General features: G+C 44.6%; 1 protein-coding gene across 6 annotated transcripts in view; it reads left to right on the forward strand.

Moving 5' to 3' along the window:
* Tnik (TRAF2 and NCK interacting kinase) overlaps positions 1–23,057 on the forward strand; it is a 417,009-nt gene that overhangs the window by 339,539 nt on the left and 54,413 nt on the right. For 3 of the 6 annotated variants that reach the window (XM_026782809.1, XM_005343909.2, XM_005343910.2), the window contains exons 14-18: positions 661–747; positions 1,810–1,998; positions 8,975–9,139; positions 12,081–12,320; positions 15,120–15,226. In XM_026782809.1, coding sequence (XP_026638610.1) covers positions 661–747; positions 1,810–1,998; positions 8,975–9,139; positions 12,081–12,320; positions 15,120–15,226 — 788 coding nt within the window. The remainder of the gene's footprint in view (positions 1–660; positions 748–1,809; positions 1,999–8,974; positions 9,140–12,080; positions 12,321–15,119; positions 15,227–23,057) is intronic. The other 3 variants (XM_026782806.1, XM_013347814.2, XM_005343911.2) reach the window with 1 other exon arrangement.

Consider the following 23,057-nt stretch of genomic DNA (forward strand, 5'->3'; position numbering starts at 1 on the left):
TTTTGCCTTTTCCTCAAGCAATAGTTCTTACCTGCTCAAACAGACAAGTACACAGCTTGACAGTGTCCATGCTTCCTACGTAAGCCAGGGTCTCCCCTGACATTCCTAGAACTTCTGACTTCCCTAAGCATGGAACCAAGTCCACTCTACCATCATTGAAGATGAACCATGCTACTCAGCTTACTTCTGTTCTCCATCTCCTGGCAGTGGCTTCTCTAATGGATAAAATCACAGTCCGAGCCAGCGAGCTATGGGATGGATCTGTTATCCAGACTGAGCACACTAACCTTGCTCTTGTGTTCTGTGCCTGCTGTTGGCACAGAGCCTCAGAACTTTATAGCATTGTTAATTCCAAGGAGTCTATAAGAAAGGTGCCTAATAACGAGCTTTAACATAAAGCTAGTTTCATTAAAACCAGAGACAGGGAATTCCCGATCCCTCTCAGTCAGCTGCTGCTGGCACGGGGGCTGTGCTTCAGACTGCACCGAAAGGCTTGCTTTGCTGTGGCCTCCTCTTCCTGTGCGGTGAGGTGCTGGGTACGCTTCCCCCTCCCTTCTCCTCCATTTCCCTTGGAAGCTCCTGTTACCTATGCAATTACTGGTTCTTTCTCTCTCTTTTCCTCTTTCCGTTCTGCCCTACTCTCTGCTGCTGCCTCTCCAGGAGTACATCAGGCGACAGTTAGAGGAGGAGCAGAGACAGTTAGAGATCTTACAGCAGCAGCTACTGCATGAACAAGCTCTACTTCTGGTAATGGGAAAGTCACACACCAGCAGACCTGCCTGGTGTTCACCCTGAGTGCGTGCATGCTCGCGTGCGTATATGAGTGTGTGCGTGTCTGCATATGTGTGTGTGTGTGTGTGTGTGTGTGTCTTTGTGTTTCCTCCTCCTAACATGCCGATTAAAAATCAACCTCCTAGACCCCGGAATCTCACAGAGGCCTCATACAATTTCCTGACCCAGTTTGCTAAGTCCTCAACACTTTATCACGCTTTATTAACTCCCTCCACTTGTGAAACTTTAGCATGAATCCAGCCTTATTATAAGTTCAGACTACATTCAAGACCCACCATGTTTATTGCCATGTAATTTTGAAAGCCGTTTGCAACACGCAGGAATACAATCACAGCAAATGGACCGCGGCCACAGAGCCTGTTCAGCCCTGCAGTCATGTGTCCTTCGCAGGCTGTTAGCCCTGCCCTTACAATGGGAACAGTTTGTTTCCTGCTCATGCCGCATCCACTGGAAGACCTTCTATTATTGCTGCTACACAGCTCTCCACATGGGCTTCTTGGTGTACCCTTTTTGTTTTTTCAGTGGCATTCTGCCATCTTTTTAACCTGAAACATAAACTTGCAAATAGCTTGAGTTAGTACAGGTTTTATTTAAATGATAGCAAAGTCTGGTTATTTATTTGGCTGTTTGATTATTTGGTTATTTGGTTGTTTATTTGGTTGTATACTCTACCACATGTCTGTCAATGACTGAATTACCAAATCAGGCAGTGAATGACTCCTTCTAGAGATGACAGTCTGACTACCCTGCATCCCTGTTGAAATTCTCCAGGGACATGTCACTTTCCGAGTGGTGCTCTGTAGGCAACCCGGCATGCCATACGTCATGTTTGTATTGACATATTCCGTGTGGACACTAACACGAGGCCTGAGTTATCTGTGGGTACTTTGTATCCTTCTTGGAATTCTGTTTGTCTCCCGTTTTCTGTTGTCTCCACTGCATGCTTTGCTGATGCTCAGCGTGGCAATGTGGTTCCATGTGGTCACGTGCTCTCTTTGCTCTTCCTGCTCTGGGTAGGAATACAAGCGCAAGCAGCTGGAAGAGCAGAGGCAAGCGGAAAGACTTCAGAGGCAGCTAAAGCAAGAGCGGGACTATCTGGTGTCCCTCCAGCATCAGAGGCAGGAGCAGAGGCCCTTGGAGAAGAAGCCGCTGTACCATTACAAGGAGGGCATGAGTCCCAGTGAGAAGCCAGCCTGGGCCAAAGAGGTAAGAGAGTTGCTGTGTCCATTGCTCCAGTTCACCACTGGGAGCTCATCCAACAGGAGCCCAGAATCCCATTGTACAGTTGGAAGACACCCATCATAAGAGGCACACCTCACTTCTGGAGGGGCCATGATGTCACTGCAGAGGAATGCTGATATGCCTGGTACTGCTCGTCGTATTTTTCTTGTGCGCCTTCTCGAGTAAAGTGGGTTTCAATAGGGAAAAAGCAACAAAAATTAGTTTTCCTTATACAGGTCTATTTAGAGGCGCTAGGGACATGGTAAAGTGCTCACCTCGTAAGCACAAGGACTTGAGTGCAACCTTCGGTATTCACAAAAAAAACCCAGGCCTGGTGGAGAATGCCTATAATCCCGGAAATGGAAAGGTGGAGTCAAGAGGATATCTGGGGCCCAATTCCAGCCTGTCCTGATGCTGGCACCCACTGAGAGACTATCTCAGAAAACAAGGCAATGGCAGGCACCTGGGGAGTCATAACCAAGACTGGCCTTTGGCTTCCACACACGTGCATGTGCACACGCGTGCACACACACAGAACACACACTCAGACACTCACACGTGCACACCCTCCTCACACCATGCTCACACAGGGAATCCCGTTGGCTATGTCGCATGAGGACGATTAATGGGGGAATATGATGCACGCCTTGCAGGAGTCGGGAGGGTCATGTCCTGCCCATAGCCGACAGCTGTGCTGAGACATTGGTGGTGCTGCTCACCCTGCCTTGTTCATTGTGCTCTCAGAGGTGCACAAAGGGCTACACACCTGTGGCTATACCCAAGCTAATAATCCTTCATTTTCTCAACCCACAGACTAAGGCAGGATTTTAGGAGTACGGCTCTGTGATGAACTGGTTATAAAATATAACTTAAAACTGTTGGTTTAGCAGGGTGGTGGTGGCGCACGCCTTTAATTCCAGCACTCAGGAGGCAGAGGCAGGCAGATCTCTGGGAGTTCGAGGCCAGCCTGGTCTACAAGAGCTAGTTCCGGAACAGGCACCAAAGCTACAGAGAACCCCTGTCTTGAAAAACAAAAAACAAAAAACAAAAAAAATAGAAACCTGTTGGTTTGAAGAAAAAATAAAGAGATTATAACCAAACTGGTAAAGCAAAAATCAGTAACCCAGACAAAACTGACCCCCCACACTTGGCACATCAGTCTCCAGAACTGTCGGTGGGACACCCAGTGACTTCCTTGTATTCTTGTGATCATATCTAACCACTTACAGAGGTGCTTAAGGCCGTTTCTTATTTGTCAACTGCTTCTTTAGGTATTTATATCTAGGCTGTTTTTAAAAAAATTACCAGAACCAGACCCACAATTCTATTTTTATTTTCTTAATCTTTTCTTTTTTCTATCTTATCTCATTAGGTATAGGAAATACTAGAAATGATGTCCTAATCATGATGGTTAATGAAAGATAACAATCAAAAAATAGTATTTTCTGTAACGTTTTGCACCTTTATACACTGTTTATGTCCTTTTTAATTGACATTCACTATTACAGGGAAATAACTTTTCAAATGTTCAAGAACTAAGTCTATTCAGAAAATCACTTTGATTGGCATAAAGAGGATGTTCGATCACTTTCTGTTACAGTGTATAACATGACCTGTAGTGACATTTGCGGAACTGCTGACACCTTTCCTAGATAAATAATTCAGGTTTGTGCCTCTGCTACCGGATAGAGCACTGACCATGCTGTTAGTTCCTCCTTTCATTGCTGTGACAGAATCCCCAGCAAAGGCAGCTCAAGCCGGGGTTCACTGTGGCTCACAGCTCCAGGAGAGGCAGTCCATCATGGCAGAGAAGGCAAGGCAGTGGGAGCAAGAGGCAGCTGGTCACCTTGTGTTAGCACTGAGGAAGCAGACGGTGGAATGCCTGTGCTCAGATCACGTGTCCTTCTCATTCATTCTGGATCTCCAGCCCTTAGCACGGCACCACACACATGCAGGGTTCATCTTCCCATCATCATCTGTTCTTTCATTCATTCTGGAACTCCAGCCCTCAGCACAGTACCACTGACATGCAGGGTTGATCTTCCCATCCCAGATACTCAGATCTAGGTAATCCCTCTCAGGGATGTTTAGAGAGTTGTTTCCATGATGATTTAAAATCCCACTAAGTTGCCAGTGGAGTTAAGGCTTCAGAACTCCCTAATAACCCACACCACTTCTACATCGGTGGAACCAGTGTGCTGCCAAGCAATAAGCTTCCTGGCTGTCTTCTTCCACTGCTCAGCCATTTCTTAGCCTTGATGAGTTAAAATCCTCAACTCCTGCCCATGTAACTGTTCAGTAAGCCGGTGTGCTGCCCTCCACAGGGCTACTGCCATTATAGTCCACAGCAAGGACCCAGTGACCCCAGCTTTCAGTGGAAAGGGACACCTGCAGCTCACAAAACTCCTTGCAAAGCATCCTTAAATTCCTTCTTTCGTAGGCAGCTCCCCTTGTTGGAACACACCCAGAAAGAGGAGAGTGTGCTGTGGTTTCTGCCTCTTTCCATCAACTTCTAGCAAGCTCTGATTTGAGCTTGTCTGCCTTGGCTTCATTGTTCTCTGCTGTGTGTCTGTCACCATCATTACGTTCCCTGGCCTACCCTCTCTACTGATACTTAGTTCACAGTGTCTGGGCTCTCAGAAGCTCTCCTGGCAGCAAATCTCTACTGGTACCATTAAGGCAGTATCGTAGACCGTCTGCCTCCCCTGCTTCCAGCCCAGGCTCCTATCAGTAAAAGACTAACAGCTGGACACACAAACAGCACAACACAAATGTGCCATCAAGCACCACAGATGTGAGGGTCTCTGGTTACCACAAATTTGAGCCACATATAGTGGGTGACATCATTCAAGACACCAGGCTTCCCAGCCACCTGTGTTCTTCCTTGGGATTTAATACAGCTCTAAACATGTGTGGGGATATTCTTTGGCAATTTCATGTTCAGCCTTTTCTTCTTGTGTAGTTAACATAATCTGGCCTCTAAATAACCATCAATCTATCTCCAAAACCATATCCTTCCTTTTTAGATTAATCCTCTGTCCAACTTCATTCCAAATCGACAAGTTTTCATCAGTAATGTGATAAAATGCTTCAGCCTCTGGGGTGTGTGTGTGTGTGTGTGTGTGTGTGTGTGTGTGTGTGTGTGTGGTGTAGTTCAGATGCATGCACCAATACATGCATGTGTAAACACCAGAGGAAAATATGACGTATTCCTTAAGACAGGCTCTCTCGCTGAAGCTAGAGCTAAGCTGGCAGTTAGCAAGCCCCAGTGGTCCTTCTATCTCTGCCCTGCTCAACGCAGTAACCCAGTGCCAGGGATACTTGTCCTTTGGGAATCTTTGTCAAGCTAACCCCTTCTCCCTTTGATTTAGTATTCTATTGGGTCTGGATGTTGCAGAGGCTTTGATTTTCAGGTTTCAGCCAGAAAGGAATGTGAATGTCTGCATTGAAAGGCTGCTGAGGCAAGCTCACTCTTTTCAAATTCTCTCACTCTTGCTTCATTTCAAAGGAAGTCAGAATAGCCCTGCAGAAGTGTTAGTAGGATGTAGTGTCTGTCCATCAGCAGAACTTGAGCGTTTTTCTCATTTTTCAGATGATAGAAATTTCTTTTGCTTTCTCATGTGTGTTAAAATGGCATCAGTTGGTCTGAGTCACCCGTTACCACTGCAAATGGTATTTTAACTTGCAGCAGCCTGCAGCCCTAAGCTCTGTTTACATGATCGTTGCAAGGAATAATCTTTTAACTCTCTTAGCACTGTATCATGTCTTCTCTCTGCAATGCATGCTGGCCACTGCTGTATATGAGAGGGGAGGGGGAGTTGGTATGGGAGCATCTAGGGATCTCCAGTCTCCACCTCCCATTGTGCCACAAAAGCACTGGGATTACAGATGTGCACTGCAGAGACACCACATCTGGATACTGGGATTCTGGGGAACTGAAATTAGCTCCTCACGCTTGTGCAAAAACCACTTTATTCACAGAGCCAAACTGCAGCCTGCTGATACCCCTGGTATTTCCCATCTCCCTGACGGCAGGAGGATGGAGCAAATCCTCTACCACTGCACCTCTCCTCAAGCAGGGGGAAGAAGGTCTGGACTGTGCCCACCTTAGCTGTGCTTAGCTTTGCTACGGGGAGGAGCCACTTTGTTTTTTGTTTATTTGTTTCCTCAGGACAGGGTTTCTCTGTCTAAGAACACTCAGCTCTCTCTCTCTGGGAAAGGCTATTTCCAATGTCTGGTTTGCTGTCTTTCCTTCAGTAGTTAAGGGGAAATTTTGGTGCTAAGCACATCTGTGTCCCAACCTTCCTTAGTGCTTTAAGGCAAGATTTTTCTAGAGACAAAAATAGAGTCAGGGCCAGCAAGATATCTCGTCAACTAAGGATGCTGGCTTCCCAGCCTGGAAACCTGAGTTCAGTCCCTGGGACCCACATGGTAGAAGGAGATAACAACTAACTCCCAGAGGTTGTTTTCTGACCTCTGACGTGTTGTGGCGCGCGCGCACACACACACAAAATAAACATAAAAATCTTTTGAATGTGTAGTCAAATGCCCTAATAACACAACCTTCTCATGGCTTTACCATTTTGTTGTCCAAACGCCTCCTTATAAAATTCAGCACGTTGACCCATGTTGACATCATTGACTTGGAATTAACAACTGGTTATTATTTCATATGATGTGGACTATGGCAGATTAAGACATTCAAAGGTAGACGCTAGTGCGCGAACTGATTGAAAGCATTGAAATTATGTCCAGCAGTTGCTTAGTAGCCTCTCTACACAACTAATCAGGCACAAAAGTTCCCTGTGAAATTGGCACTCACTTTTTGCCCTGTATCTGACAGCTAAAACTAACACTAATAATCATTACAAGTATGCCTCACTCTGAATATATTTGATTCTGAACATATGGTCATATGCTCATCTCTATATCACAGTGCACTCTGAGTTTGGGATATTGGGTGGCCAGAGTGTAGAAATCCAGGTATTTCTCTCAACTGTTTCTACTCCCCAGGGTTCCTGAGCACAAACATTTAGGGAGTGAGAAGATAAGGAATTGCGGTGGTCAAAGAGTAGCCACTTTCTTTTCTTACAAGAAGTCTGGGATTTAGAAATGGTACTTGGCTTGGCTGTTGCCATCTTCTTGGGGCTTTGAGGTCTTGAAATGATAGCTGGCTTTACTCTTCTGCTCAGTTCATGGCCAGGTAATTATTGCTGATATAATTCTTTATGCACTCACAAAGTAAACATTTCCTGGTTTATATCTCTGGTCTTTTGTGGCTATAATTGGGTGTGTGGTGAATTTTTAGGACTTGAAGTTTCAAAACCAACGACAAGTGGAGGCCAACCAGACACATCCCACAAAGTCATAGTGGGAGAAGAGATGTTCAAATTACACCACATAGAGGCAAGAGGGCCGTTTCCTAATCTGTGGTTTAATGAAGCATGTTTCAATGTTTGAGGCTGAAACAGACTTACTAGGAATAGAAAATCAGGCCTGTTTCTAGAAAGATTCAAAATAGGGTAAGGAAGATAAGAATTGGTGGGATTTTTTAATTTTGTTTCAAATCAGGCAAAAAAAGAGAGAGAGGAGAGAGAGAGAAAGGGAGAGAGAGAGGGGGGGAAGAAAGAGAGAGAGAGAGAGAGAGAGAGAGAGAGAGAGAGAGAGAGAGAGAAAGGAAGGAAGGAAAGAAAGAAAGAAAGAAAGAAAGAAAGAAAGAAAGAAAGAAAGAAAGAGAAAATTTAAACCTTAGCTGGCACATCCAGACAGACAGACCTGAATATTGAGTCAACGGAAGGGAGTTAAGGACTCATTCTAATGAGCCAGCACAGTATGAGGAGAATGGTGTGTGGCTTTGTGCTGTATGCTTGAGAGGCACAAACATTATGTTGACTCTAAAGAAATATAGGACAGAATAAGATAAACCCAGAGCAAGAGTCTAGGCTCTCTGGATTTGATCAAGGTCTTCCATCTTGATTGTTGATGTCCATCTTGTTTATTTAACTCTCAAGTCATCCTTGTGACGGTCAATCTGCTGCTTTAAGTACGGACAGACTGAGAGTGACTTTTTATCTACTTAAGAAGATGCACTTGTTCTCTGAGCTTCTGCTGGGAGGTCCTTAGGCTGAGAAAAACCCTGGAGAAGAGGACGTGACAAGGAAATGAAATGGGTTGTGGGAAGAGAAGGGGCAGGGCTTGGAGAGAGGATGAAGGGCTAGAAGGTGGGCAGCAGGAGGGGAGTCGGAGGGAGTGGGGCATCAGAGCCGTGCTGGGAACAGGAAGCATGGGAGGAGCAGTGTATTTTGGGTAACAGGGAGAGACATCTGAAAGGAAAGGGCCCTGAGGAGAAAAAGAAAATGATATAGGAAGTCTGGGTAAGACAGGCATGCCATTAGGGAGCATCCAGGACGCCCCCGTGCCCATCAGCAGCATGCAGAGAAGCACAGAGCTCCTGTGTGCACCTCTACCTCAGTCCTCATGTGGCTCGTGCCCCCGTCTCCTGAGTCAGCCCAGTGCAGGTTTCTGTCTTCCCCTGTAGCATTGCTGCCCACCATAATCCCCTTTGATTATCTGCAGTACACACCATTTCCCTGCCTGGTGCCATGGCTTTGTGACTAATCAGTAGGCTAGTAAACCAAGGAGCACAAAACAAACTCTTAGCAGGCTGTGAATGCCCAGTTAGCTGAACTAAGACAAGCTAATGGGTAACGGAAGGGCTCAAGTGTCTTGCATGTCTTTGTTTACCGTAAGAACTTCCATGAGACTGAGAAAGTAAAGGAGAAAAGAAAAGAAAATGATGGAGAAGAGAAAAGATCTTGTTGCCAAACAAAAATGACAAGTTTGGGCTCTTTGAATTCATCAGAGGGACATAAAAATGCCTGTGTGGGTGATTACAGGAAATCCTTACTGGAAAAGGCACCAACTTCTGGTCATTGAGGCTTTCTTTTCCTTTGACCTCCAGGTAGAAGAACGCTCAAGACTAAATAGACAGAGTTCGCCTGCCATGCCTCACAAGGTCGCCAACAGGATCTCTGACCCCAACCTGCCCCCAAGATCAGAGTCCTTCAGCATCAGTGGGGTTCAGCCTGCTCGGACACCCCCAATGCTCAGACCTGTTGACCCCCAGGTATAATGTCTCTTCTCTTCTAGTGGACACTTGTACCCAGCAAAGCTTTAAAAGTCTAGAAGATTCTAGCATGACATAGGACCAAAGAAGTAAAGACTCTTAGCATAGCATTCAGAGGGACAGAAGCCTCTCTGCATTGAGAGGCTCAAGAACACAGGTGTGGAGATAGAGCAATTGACCTTCAGTCAACTTCAAGGTCACTTCTTGGTAAAGTGGCTCCTGTGGAGAACCTTGCAAGTGCTGCAGGGTGGGGACATGCATTCTTGTAGCTACAAGCAGGAAAATTAAAATTCACATATAGATCTCTGAGGTAGACTATGTACACACATTCTTCTTTTCCTTGATACATGGGTAGAAATCTGAATGGGAGCACTAGAATCTGCTTGGTGAAATAGCCATGTGCTTTCTTAGCCTGTGGTTCTCCAGGCATGCCCCCCTGCCAGGCCAGCACCCTGCAGCACCATTAGCATGGTAAAATACACACGCCTGTGTCTGTGTCAGACCTGATGACCGGGGACTCGGGGTTGGACCAGGCACACCCCCAGGCCAGCAACCTGCAGCACCCATGAGCTCAGTAAAAATGCATACTCCTGTGTCTGCCTCAGCCCTGGTGACCAGGGACTCAGGGTCAGGCCTGCCATGCTGACTCTAAAAGCCTCTCGGGTTGATTCTGGTGCCCTTTAGAGGCTGAGAAGCACTGTGTGAAGACATTTGGTAGGGAAAGATTATTTCACTGTTAGGAAAGATGCTTCCTGACCATTTCTGCATAGATGAAATTCCAAGTGAAATAGGATGTGGAAATTTCATAGGGGAAAAGGTAATACAGCTTGCTCACACAAACATTTCAATTCCTTCCCAGCTCCCAGCTCCCAGCTGCAGTAAGGCTTCCCCAGTGTGTTTTCAGGTCACCTTTGAAGTATGCACTGATATTTGAACTGGAACTTAAAAGAATAATGATAAAAAAAAATCAATGCTTTTGTGTTTTAAGTTGGTAGTAATGAACGAAATTCAAGATGTCTCAGCACCAACCAATTTCATACACCTTCCCCTGATTGTTTTTATCTGTACATAATTATCTCTTGCAGACTTTTATAAAGGGGACATTTAACAAGGGTTTGCCTTCTTTTGAAAACCTTCAACTTTGAACTTATAATGACCCTTTGCCCTGTGAAAGGGGAGCCCTCTGGGGCAGTGTGCCTTCTGAAATAACGAGGAAAGAAAAGTATAGACTTTCTATGGAAGCATTCTTCAGGTGCTTCAATGTTTAGGGTGCTTGGAATGGTCTGCTCGAGTGAGTTTGGGTTTTGTACTAGAAACTTTACTATGTTTTGTTTTAATGTTATTTAATATATTTAATGGTGTTTACATCCGCATGAACATTGCAAGGTCTATCGGCTGATGCCGAACAGAGCCAAGCACGGAGGATTTCCTTGCTTGTCAGTATGACACTCCAACAAGAATTGCAGACAAAAGAGGGCTTGGCAGGTCATCATGCACACCAACAGGAAATCAATACAGCTTGAATTAGCGGTTTAATTTAGGAAGCACACTAGATCTTTTTTTCTTCCGAGTCACGGTTCATGGACTACAGGGCAGGCCCGGAGATGGACTCAGGCTCCAGTAGAGAATGCAGTGTACACGCTACGGCAGGGCAGGCTTCAGTAGTCACAGAATGCAGAGGCACACATAGTGGTGAAAGGCTCCCTCGTGGCCTGGATTTGGGTGATTCTTCTTAAGAGGCCAAATGAAAATCCCAGAAGCCATCCCTGCATGGACCACAGCACTGCATGCCTAACTATTGAAATAACTCCTCAAGAAACATGCTGGCATTAGGGGATGGTGTATGTTATCCAGTCCTGCAGAGCCTAAGATAAGCCGTTCCACAAAGTACTTGCCATCCAAGGACCCAGGTCCAGGCCCTAGAACACACATTTAAAAAAAGCCAGGCATGGTAGTGCATGCTTGTAAACCTAGCACTAGAGAAGTGGGTGCAGAGAACCCTTGAGGCTTGTTGGCCAGGGCTTAGTCAAATTGGCAATTCTAAGCCAGCGAGAAACTTGTTTTAAACAAAGTGACGGCCATGTGTGACACAAGCCTTTAATCCCAGCACCCAGAAGACAGAGGCAGGTAGATTTCTGTACGTTGTTAAAGGCCAGACTTGACTACACTGAGTTCCTGGCCAGCCTGAGCTGCACAGAGAGACCCTGTCTCAAGAAAGGGCGGAAGAAGGAGGGAGGAAAAGAGTCAGAGTCAGGCAGACTATAAACCAGGTAAACATTCTGAAGTTGATCTCCCGCCTCTAAACATACGTGTGCACCTGCATACAAACACACACACGCACACACAGGGTGCGGGGAGAAACACATAAGGAAGAAAGAGTACATGATAAAGCTCAGCAATGAAATCTACTTAATCTCTTTCCACCTGGGATTGCTCAAGTCTGAAAGGAGACTGGTTGTGTCTACCCCAGGGTGGACTCAGTGAGCTCTGGAAAGGAAAGCCGTTTAGAGCATCTCCTCTTCCACAAAACAATGTATCTGAAGTCAAAGCTAAGGGCTTTACAAGAGGGAGCACAGGATAGCTTATAAAACAGCTTGTGTTGCTGTCCAAGGAATGTTGAATAAAGGTAATTATTGTCACTACCACCACACAACTCCTTGACTTCTCAGCAGTTCCAGCGAAAACACCAAGCCTGCTGCCAGGATCCCTGATTAAGCCCTCCGTGTTTTCTAAACTGAAGATTCTGGAGGCTGTAAGAAGCATGTGTGCAGCCTTGACTAGCGGGAGGGTCTCGGCCTGTGAGGTTCATCCCAAGTGCAGCTATTGCTAACTGAAAACCACCTTGTCAATAGCTCTGACGAATTCAGCTCCTGCATGCAGAACTTCTTGTCCCTTCGACCTATGGGCTTCTAATAATGCTGACTTTGTGCTGTCTGCTTAGATCCCACAGCTGGTAGCTGTAAAATCCCAGGGACCTGCCTTGACCGTCTCCCAGTCAGTGCACGAGCAACCCACAAAGGGCCTGTCTGGGTTCCAGGAAGCTCTGAATGTGACCTCTCACAGGGTTGAGATGCCACGCCAGAACTCAGATCCCACCTCAGAAAACCCTCCTCTCCCGACTCGCATTGAGAAGTTCGACCGAAGCTCTTGGTTACGACAGGAAGAAGATATTCCACCAAAGGTAACGTCCGTGCTGCGGTATGTCTGTGTCCTCCATGCTGGGTGTGTCTGGGTCACCACCACCATCAGCATCCTCCGTGCTGCGGTGTGTCTGGGTCACCACCACCATCAGCACCCACCACTATTCCATCCCTTTCACAGTTTGGAGACCACGATTGTGCCTAGGCCCTTCCCTCCTCACAGCTGCCATTGCCCTTTCTCTAAGCTAAGTCTTAGGCAGTCATTTCTGATCTTTGTTTTCCCGGGGTGGGGGGTGGGGGGGCAGAGACTCAGTATGAGTGACAGGGAAGTAAAGTCTTCACACAGAACTGGAACTCGCAACCCCAAACACTCTAGACCACTTTGCTGTTCCTGTTAGAAGACAGACTAGTGGATATTTTCAATGATCATTGCACCTATAGCTAGACAAACCAGAGAAACAAAAGAAAATTCACTTACTCTTATATTTAAAAGCACAAAACTCAACCAGATTTTTGAAGGTTCAGGAAATGGTTTGGATCCTGTAGAGAGGAGACTCGGTCAATAAAGTGCTTGCCATATAGGCACTGGACCTGAGTTCAAGACTCCAGCACTCACATAAAAGCCAGGCACGGTGACATATGTCTATAACCCTGTCCTGAGGAGGTGGAGACAAGACAACCCATAGCCAGAAAGTTGATAAACTGCTGAGCTCCAGGTTCAATGAGACACTCTGTCTCACACACACACATAGAGAGAGACAGAGACAGACAGAGACAGAGAGACAGGCAGAGGCAGCTACCCAACACTGACCCTTAGCTCCATAGGCATACGCACATAGGGCTGTCACACTCATGCACACACATATGAAAAGACATACATACAAATGCCTTTCAGCATTTCAGTTGGCTCATGTCAGGAATGCGCCCTCTAAGCTAAGGGGTACTTTATTCCCAGCCTTAATACAGAGAACTGTACTTCAGAGTGAAATGACTAGCTTTCCCACTCTACAGAACAACCTTGAATTCTTTTCTTTCATTATACATTGCTAAATTGTTATTTGTTCTAATCAATATTCTAGAATGTCTACAGTCAACTTGGATGTCTTTAAAATGCTAACGACATTTCCTGGTCCATGAATGTCTTTTCTCCTGAGCTCAGCATACAATGAAGCTGTGATAATTAGAATGTCCCATAATTTCCATAAAAATCAAGTAGTTTTAGTGATTTACAAGCAATCATTATCTCCCTCTGAAGTGGGAATCACAACAGGATTACCATCATTTTGACAATCAAACACGGACAATGTTTGAAACCTGGAAGGGGAAATGGCTGAGCCTCTCTCTAAATCCATGGGGGCAGACATGCGGAAAGCCAGGGAGAAACATTGGGTCAGTGGAAATACTCAGGGTTTGATCTTCATTGAGCCCTTCTCTCCAAATGTTCTCATTTACAAAAAGAAAGAGGGGAAATAATAACAGTAAGGTTTAATCTGAACAGGTGTTGTACCAATTTGACCATTTTGTTTTGCTTCCTTGATTCTACTTTGTGTTAAAATGAATTATAACAAAACACTTTTTTCAAAATAGACAGAGGATAACACTTACATTGAAAGTCATCTTTTCCACTAATATTAGTGTGTTTCTTGGACTCCCTTTGCATAATACCTGAGCGCACAAGCAGGTGTCTGTAAGCTTTGCAAGAGAAGACACCTTTGAACTCCACTCCGGACTTTCCCCACTGAGCTAGTAATACATACTTGTGCTATGCTTCCCAGCCGTATTATCCTCACACAGGCATTTTGAAGACCCTTCTAGTATTTCCAATATTGATTATGTTTTATAAATAGCATTTACTAATTAACCACCAAAACACAATGTTTGAGGTGTGGGGTTGTATTTAACAATAGTAGCTCACTTAGGAAGTATAACAGTCCATGTTTTCACATTATAAGAGCGGTAAAAGTTGCAGAGACCACCCAGCGGTCAGAGCACTTCTGCTCTTGAGAGAACCCTGGGTTATTTCCCCACACCCACACTGGTTGGCTCACAAGTACCTGGAACTCTGGTTCTAGGAGATCCGATGCCTTCTCCCTGCTTCCAAGGGCACCCAGCACAAACGTGTGATCCATGCATGCAGAGATTCACACATACACAAATATTAAAAAGTAAGTAATAAAGAGATAGCTTCTCCAGGCTCCCCAGCATGTGATTTACTGTCGAGGTCTAGACTGGTACCCTAGCTCTTCACTAGAGTTCATAATCTATTTGTTCATTGTGCTGTGAGCTAAAGTGAAGTGTGGCTTTGTCCCCTGTGCAGCTGCCACCAACTGCCCTTCTCAGAAGTAAGGGTGCTCACTGCACAGAGATCTCTCACCTACTACACAGAGATCTCCCCACCTACTGCATCCACAGGAGTAGGGGTGCTCACTGCACAGAAATCTCCCTACCTACTGCACCGAGATCTCCCCACCTGCTGTGCTCCACAGGAGTAAGGAAGGGTGCTCACTGCACAATGATCTCCCAGAGCTACCACTTGTTCAAACAAGAGAAGGTAGTTTCTTATAGCTCAGTAAGTCAAGGTCATTAGTGCGCCCTCTGCTGTTGTAAGATTGAAATGACCTTAATAACTGTGGAGCAGCCCTCCCTGACTCTTGACAGCAGGTAGTCCCTTGGCTTTGTTTTGGAGTTAGCTGTTTCACTGAAGGATTGCAGACAGTTCTTCCTAAAGGAGGCAGCTTCTGTAGCTTATAGCCAGCCTTCCAAGAGGAGAAGACTCTTCAGACAGTAGCCTACCTGCATTGTATTATGGGAAAGAATTCTCAATTCCTGTTTTCTTCCAGGTGCCTCAAAGAACAACTTCTATATCCCCAGCATTAGCCAGGAAGAATTCCCCTGGGAATGGCAGTGCTCTGGGCCCCAGACTTGGATCTCAACCAATCAGAGCAAGGTAAGGGGAGAGCGGTCACCATGATTATCCAAGATACCTGCTTTCCCAAAGAATGTCTCAGATCTTTTCTTCATTCCTGAAGTATGTGCACTTGTCACCTGGACTGTCGACTTTGATGGCCTTTTATAACTTCACTATGAGGTTTTTAAAATGTGGGCACAAACTTAGAAATACAGATGCGGCTCAGCATTGCATACCTTTGCTTCGGAGAGCAGCCGTGGAGCCAGAAGAAGGAAATCAGAGTTGCAGTGCAGTGCCCCAGGAGCCACTGGAACACAACAAAGCTCTTCCCTAGGAAACAGTCAGCGACTCCAGAAACTCTGTAGCTTGTCCCGACAGAACCAACTCTGATCAGGAAGTCACCCTACTGGAGTTATGCAGGGTCTCTGAAATACAGTTATGCTTCCACGATTTACTCTATGTCCTTCCAGGATTTTCCATCCAATGCATATTCCTATAATCAGGAGGGTGCATCCAACTTGTGCTGGTTGGTGCAGATGTCTCAAGGGCTGCTGGGAAGTAAACAGTGCCTGCACGGTATCTGGGCAGACTTAATGTGGCAACAGATGCTGTTTGTTGCTGTAGCTCATCAAGTTTCCCTTGGATCTGTCGTGATGAATGCATCCGTTTTTAGGATCCACTGGAATAGCCAGTGGCCTCTGCTGAGGCTATAAAAAGGATGCACTAGGGCAGGCTGTTTTCTTCTTCTCTGTGCTCATGATGAGAGAAAGACCACAAAGAGGGAAGGGGAGAAAGGAGGAGGATGGGGACACTTATGGTTTTGTTTGTATACAGAATCCTTTTGATCTTAACTCTTCCCTTGAAAGACCTTAGGAAGGGGTCATTCCCAAAAGGAGGAAGCAATTGACTTAGAATCTCTTTGGGGGAAATGTTCCCACTTCATTCTAAGTGGAGCTGCAAATTGTAGGAGTCTATGAATCCCTTGTTCTTCTGCAGCTAGTCAGCTCTGTGCCTAGCTGGTGTAGCTAAGCAACCCCATGTTAGGGGAAAGCTGTAGCCAGGGAACATGCTAGCACTGGGCACAGGCTGAGCTTTATCAGTCCCTCTCTTCCAGTCACCAGTGCGTCCTGATCTCTCGAACCCTGCCCTAGAGGCTGTTTTCATTAGGCCAGTTGCTTGAAATTTGGATGCTTAGATGAAGCATCATCCCAACCTTAAGTACTTTTCTGTTAACCAAACAGAAGGACCTGCTATTACAGTCAAGAAGCAGCTGTTTAATTCTTCAGAAATGTTTTTAATAACATTTCAGGCCCAAGATAATGAGTATTTGATAGTCAGTAACCTATAAATGGCGTTTTCTTTGGGATACTTAAATACTATATTTGTGCAAAGAATGTAAACTCTATGAGAGACGACGACCAGTGTCTGCCCACTGACAGCCGAGAAGTGGCCTAATAGTTTGCGGTTATTCACCTACAGTGCACAATCAAAGATTTGGGCTGAGAGGGTGGAGACTCCCCATCTCTTCATGTGTGACAGTCCGCAGAATACTCTTGCTTCTGCCAGCGTTCATCTGCACGTGGCCGAATGTGACTCTGTGGCTCTTAGAAGTGGTTAAAGGCAGTTGTTGCATAAGCCTGGCAATTTGAGCTTTGTCTTCAGAACCCATATAAAATTAGGAGAGAACCCCACAAAACTATCCTCTGACCCCCACAAGTTTTCCATGGTGTATGGAGACATCAGTGTCCAGTGTTCTTCTCAATGACCCTCCATCCTGTTTTCTGAGGCACGGTTTCTCACTGCTGCAGCTAGGACAGCTAAAGACGCTCCCATCTCTGCCTGCCCAGCCCTGGGATTACAGATGGTGCTACAGCACTTTCCAGGTGGCTATGAGGCTCCAAATTCAGGCCTTTGTGTTTGCATAGTAAGTACTTCGCTTACTGAGTCATCTGGTGGGATGCCCTGCCTCCCATGCTGCTGCTAGTATGGAAACAGCCCTAACTCTTGGCTGGACCTAAGTGACAGGCCATCACTTCTCACAGTTCTGCAAGTGAACTTAAAAGTTCTATGATCTGGCTTGGAGAGATGGCTCAGTGGTTAAGAGCATTGCCTGCTCTTCCAATGGTCCTGAGTTCAATTCCTGGCAACCACATGGTGGCTCACAACCATCTGTAAAGATGTCTGGTGCCCTCTTCCAGCCTGCAGGCATGCACACAGAAAGAATATTGTATACATAATAAATAAATAAATAAATATTTTTAAAAAGTTCTATGATCTGAGCTCACTCACGCAACTTCCCTGAGCTGCCCATTCAGCTGTATCTCTCACTCCCCAAGCTCTTCCCTCTGGGCATGTTCAGTTTTGTCCATCTCAGATCAGAATTTCATAGGGGAAGACACAAATGCACAGGGTTTTGGAAGATTTTTCTTGAGTCATCTTCCTTGTATTCATGGCTAAGCCTTGGGCATGGAAAGAAACTTCACGGGGTCATCAACACTGGGACTCATGCCTCCTCCCCAGTTCCTCATGGTTCTTCTGCTTCTGGCCTACAGACGATCATTCATCAAGTGATTTGCCAGCTCTCTCATGCTCCTAAGCTGTGTTTCCTATACTCGGTCAACATTCCTTTCATTTCTTTACCACCTTTTTAGTGAGTCTCAAGAGAAACAAGAAAACTAGCAAAGTTAGAGTAGATTTCGGTGACAATTACAGAGCTTAGTAGAGAACAGACTCGGGACATTTTGTGTTATTTGTTATTTCATTTGCTAAAGCTAACTAATATATGATAATGGTATATGTCCAAGACTGTGTGTGGCTTAGGACCAAGTGTTGCTGATGGCCAGGGACTGACTCCAAGACCCATGAGTCTAAATGTACCTCATGCTCACCAGGCTACACACATCTTTGGGGATAAATTAAGCCTTACCTCTCTTTTCTTACCTTGCCTTGGAGTCAGTATGTAAGTGAACTTGCTTAAAGAAAGGATAAATTTGATAGCTAGAACCCATGTAAAATGTCAGGTATGGTGATGTACTTACAATCCCAACAGTAGACATTATAGACAGGGGATCGCTGGGGCTCAATGGCTATCCAGTCTATCCACTTGTGATGAGCTCCAGGCCAGTGAAGACTCCCGAGGAACACCTATGGTTGTACTCTGACTTCCCTAAGCATACCTCATACATTCAGCCACATGCACAACTCTACATACATATACACATACATTATTTTTAACAGCAAGGCTTCTCTCCTCTTCCTGAACAACTTAGGAACCCAGAGATCAAGATGGTAATGCTTCAACAAAAGTAGACTCCTGGTCCCTAAGTCACCACATAGAAAAGAACCCCCAAGGAAAGTGGTTCTTCTTGTCAGTATTCTGGTATGAATAAGAAATAAACTATGTGCTGAGTGAGCAAAAGAGGAAAAACAGACAGAACCTGAAGGTTAAGAAGTTTATATTTTGTTTCCTCCACTTAAAATAGTGAATCCCAGATTCCAAGGGCAAGATGTAATATAGTAACAGTCAAATGTGAGCTATCTATAACAACCTGAAAACAACAGGTTTGAATCAACTGTAACTGTGTAGTACCCTAAATGGAAGAATCTGGAATCAGAGTGTGCACCTGAGTGTGTGTGGCTAATACAAGAAAATCAGAACCTTCTATTCTAGGTATACTTCCTTCCCAAAGAAATACTTCTCCACTATCTTACCTCTTTGCTGTGTGAAAACAGCAAGTATTTGTGGGCAGGCTTTTCAGGACCTTATCTTCTGTTCCTGAGGCAATTTATATCTATTTTAGTGTTTAATAAATACCTCTTGAAGCACTATGAATGACATAGTATCTTCATTGCATTACAAATACTCAATAAAGTGTGTGTGTGTGTGTGTGTGTGTGCGTGCGTGCGTGCGTGCGTGTGTGTGTGTGTGTGTGGTGTAGGTCAGAAGATACCTTAGTGGGATTGGTTATCTGTGGGTTCCAGGCATTCAACTCAGGTTGCCACGGTAAGACAGCAAGTGTCTTTACCCTCTGTGCCATCTTACCAGCTAACATTACAAGTATTGACTATTTAAACCATGTAGCGGTTCCAAGGCAATGGCTTTCGTCACCTTCATTTTATAGATGGGGAGCTGAAGTAAACAGAGCTCAAAAATGTTGCCAGTGTGTCAGAGGAAGAAGTGGTAGGACTAGGATTCGAACTCTGATAGTCTGCCCTGGCAACTCCTCACTCACTAATCGACAAGACACCATTTTGTCTCTTTCTCACCCTGCTGTTTATAGGTCTGTACCAGTCTCTCTGAATCTTGAAGGCATTGCCCCCTACCCTGTGGTGCTCATTATATTTTAAGGGATGAGATCCTTTGGAACTTGTTTGTATCCCCAGTGTGTCCCCACTCATCTAGGAACAGTGTCATCTCATCCTTTCCACAGCTCCCTCTATGGGTGAAGATGGGGATGGCACAGTCTCCTGTCCACGAAACCGGGCATTGCTAAAGTTCAAGCTCCATAGGCAGGTCTTACCTGCTCCTGGGTACCAAAGGCCTCATCCTATGAGTGCGACCAGGAAAGTTGAAATAAAGATCGCAATTGATAATATAAATATATTGCTATCTTAAAACTCCTAGGCACTTTAATGTTTAGCTTTGATTCATGTGTTCCTCTTAAACCAAATTAAAATTTGCTCAAACAAGTACTTTTGAAATATGAAAAGATTTAAATTAAGCCAGAAACACCCAGTCCAAAAGACCAGTGACTAAATGTTTAATCTCAGAAAATAATTCCCTGTCCAGTCCCAAACATATCTTCTTTTGACTAGGATTTTTTCTTATTGGCCATGTCATCAAAGTAAAGAGAATTTTGGCAGTCAGCCAGTTAATTAAAGACCTGGCCCAAGGCTGTGGACACAAAATCACTTTGTAATCCTCATTTTCTGCTTTGACTTTTTTTTTTACAATCCAACAGATATAATAATTGCTACATACACTCTCAATGTTTGTCTTATAGAGAAAACATCATTGTTTGCTGCGTAGAAAAATGTGAATTAAAAGTTAGCATTTAAAGAAATGTATTTGGAATTTTTGACGCTTTACATGCTTGGATCCAAGTAGTCTTGGTTATTGTGTGAATAGGGGAAATCTGTTCCTCAGTGGAATTCTGAAGTTGAACCTCTATGAGCATTTATTTCTCACCCCTCAGCCCATACATACATATATAATAAGAAAGAGAAAAATAACCTATGGCATTTTTTCCATATTACTCATATTTTTAAGTAAAGAGAAGTAGGGTAGAAAAGACATTAAGTTCCCGTATTGTCTGTGTAGTTACAGAGACACAAAATATTTCTTTTAGAGTTCAGCAGCAAGAATGGCAATCAGCACCTGGAGAGAGGTTTTGTGCTAATGAGGCCTAAGTCAGGCATTGAATGCTCATGGGGTCTAATTAGCCTCACACACGAAGAAACTCTGAGCTTCAACAAAGATGCATGTGTATCCCAGATAGTCCTGCCAATAGCCAGGACCCCTCACATTCCCACAGTCTTCTGTCTGTCCTTGTTTATCTTCTAGGCTGGTACCCACACCAGGCCCGCCTTGGGGGGCAGGTAGCAGGCCTTAAGTGCCAGTGCTAGGCAACCACGCTTCTCTTCCAATCAGCTCACTTTCTCTTTCCTACCACAGACTTGGTGAACTGCCTTGCTGGCCTTTGCTTCACATCTATTCACATGCACAAGAAAGACACCAGCTTTTGTCACACTCGGGCTATGTCCAGACTTTCTGATGCTATCCCAAGTCCCAGCATGCCCCACTCCTCTATACCATCACCCACGACCCCTAACGTATATGCACTTTCCCAAACACAGTCTCTTTTCACGTTGCTTTCGGAGTTGCTCTTAACTCTTAACTCTGGTCTCTACCACATATATCTCGTTGCCATGGCGATGGTGTTACTTGACAGTACACCTCCTGGCCTACCCTTCTCCAACCCTCATTTTGATCCAACAAGACTCAGTTTAGATGTGATTCAACCAAATTTTGACTGAAGCATCGAAGGAAAACGAGATAGAACAAGTGGCTGAATGCTGGCTGTCACCACACGACATGAGAGAGCATTGCAGAGCCTGTACCAGCACCATCCTCTCAATATATTTTTAGTACAATGAAGATGACGTCATCACCCCATAAAATCCAACAGTATAAGAAACTTAAGTGCCACCCACCACTCTTGGTCTATAATATATTTGGTTAGTAATAAGTTTTACAATTAATTTAGTAATTTATTAATAATTCTCTGATTACCACTCTTTCATAAAAGAGTGGCTGAGAAGCCACTATTTGAGGATTAGGGACGATTGTTTTTTATGAAAAATAGCGTTCTAAGTATAGAAGATACTTAGAAAAGAAGCATTGATCATTTTGAGTGTTTCCTAATTTAAGGGTATTTGCATGAGACCCAAATTTATTTCAACCCCTTAGATACAAACAGTTCTCAGAAAATTAGCTATGGTACATTAAAGAGCATCATTATTACAGCAAGAATTCTTGGTTCTCCTCGGGTCACCAGCAGTCACTATGCAGCCGGCTTTACTGTTGAGTCTGCACCCACCTCCCGCAGATGCCGTAGAGTAAATATTGTCATAAATTCTAAATTTATATTATCAAAACTAATAAATTGTGAGACATGATAATTTTTACACAAAATTTTATTCCCCATTCCTATTATGGTAATACTGAGTGAGTGAATAATACTGCTCTTTGGGGTCAAGAAAGATGGACGCGAGGGGCTTGAAGAGATGGCTCGGCAGTTCAGAACACTTGCCATTCTTACAGAGCACTGGAGTCCAATTCCCAGAATCCACAGCAGGTGTTTACAACTACCTGTAACTTCACCTGTTGGGAGATTGACACCTCCTTCTGGTCACCACAGTCACGTACACACACACACACACACACACACACACACACGCACGCACGCACGCACGCACACACGCACGCATGCATGCACACACGCATGCACACACACATGCAGGCATACCTGCACATGCACATATATGCACAAAATTTCATAGAGAAGCATAATCACATAGACTACAGTGAAAATTACTAATATCTTTATACATTAGCTTATACATGTATGTTTACAGTGTTTATGACCTTTTAGCCAAGAATTCCAAAATTAGGAACTAGAGTTGGACTTTGGTGTGCAGACAGATGGCCAGTTCTGGGTTGCTTATCACAACAATGTGTTGGAAGCCCCACAAATGACCAACAGTAGAAGAACGACCAAACCGATTTGTCTATATGATGGGCTATTTTACAGCCAGCACTTTTCAGATAACAATAAAATGCTCACCATACAGGGTTAGGAAGAAAAAAGTAAGAGACAAAATTGAATATTTGATAATTTGCCAAATAGTAAAATACAGTTGACTGTTTCCTAGCTTGGAATTGCATGTGCTCTTCCTTATTCTTCCTTTTCATATATTTCGAGTTGTTTACAACGAATACTGGAAGAACTGGAATTTTTTGGCATTTTAAACTTTTTTGTTATTTTTTATTTTTTATTCTTTTTATTGAACTATATACATTTTTCTCTGCTCCCCGCCTTTCCTTTGCCTCCCCTTCTACCATCTCCCATGGCCCCCACACTCAGTTTAGTCAGGAGATCTTGTCTTTTTCTCCTTCCTATGTAGGTCCATGTTTGTTTCTCTTAGGGTCCTCTTTGTCTAGGTTCTCTGGGGTTGTGAACTATAGGTTGGCTTTTCTTTGTTTTATGGAGAGAACTGTTTAAAGGAAGATATCTTGCTAGGGTTCCTCATCTCAGAGCTAGTACTATAGTATGTTGACCCAAGAATTGAGTTTGGAGCTCATCCTCTA

The sequence above is a fragment of the Microtus ochrogaster genome, chromosome 1 (assembly GCF_000317375.1).
Source record: "Microtus ochrogaster isolate Prairie Vole_2 chromosome 1, MicOch1.0, whole genome shotgun sequence".
Classification (NCBI taxonomy): domain Eukaryota; kingdom Metazoa; phylum Chordata; class Mammalia; order Rodentia; family Cricetidae; genus Microtus; species Microtus ochrogaster.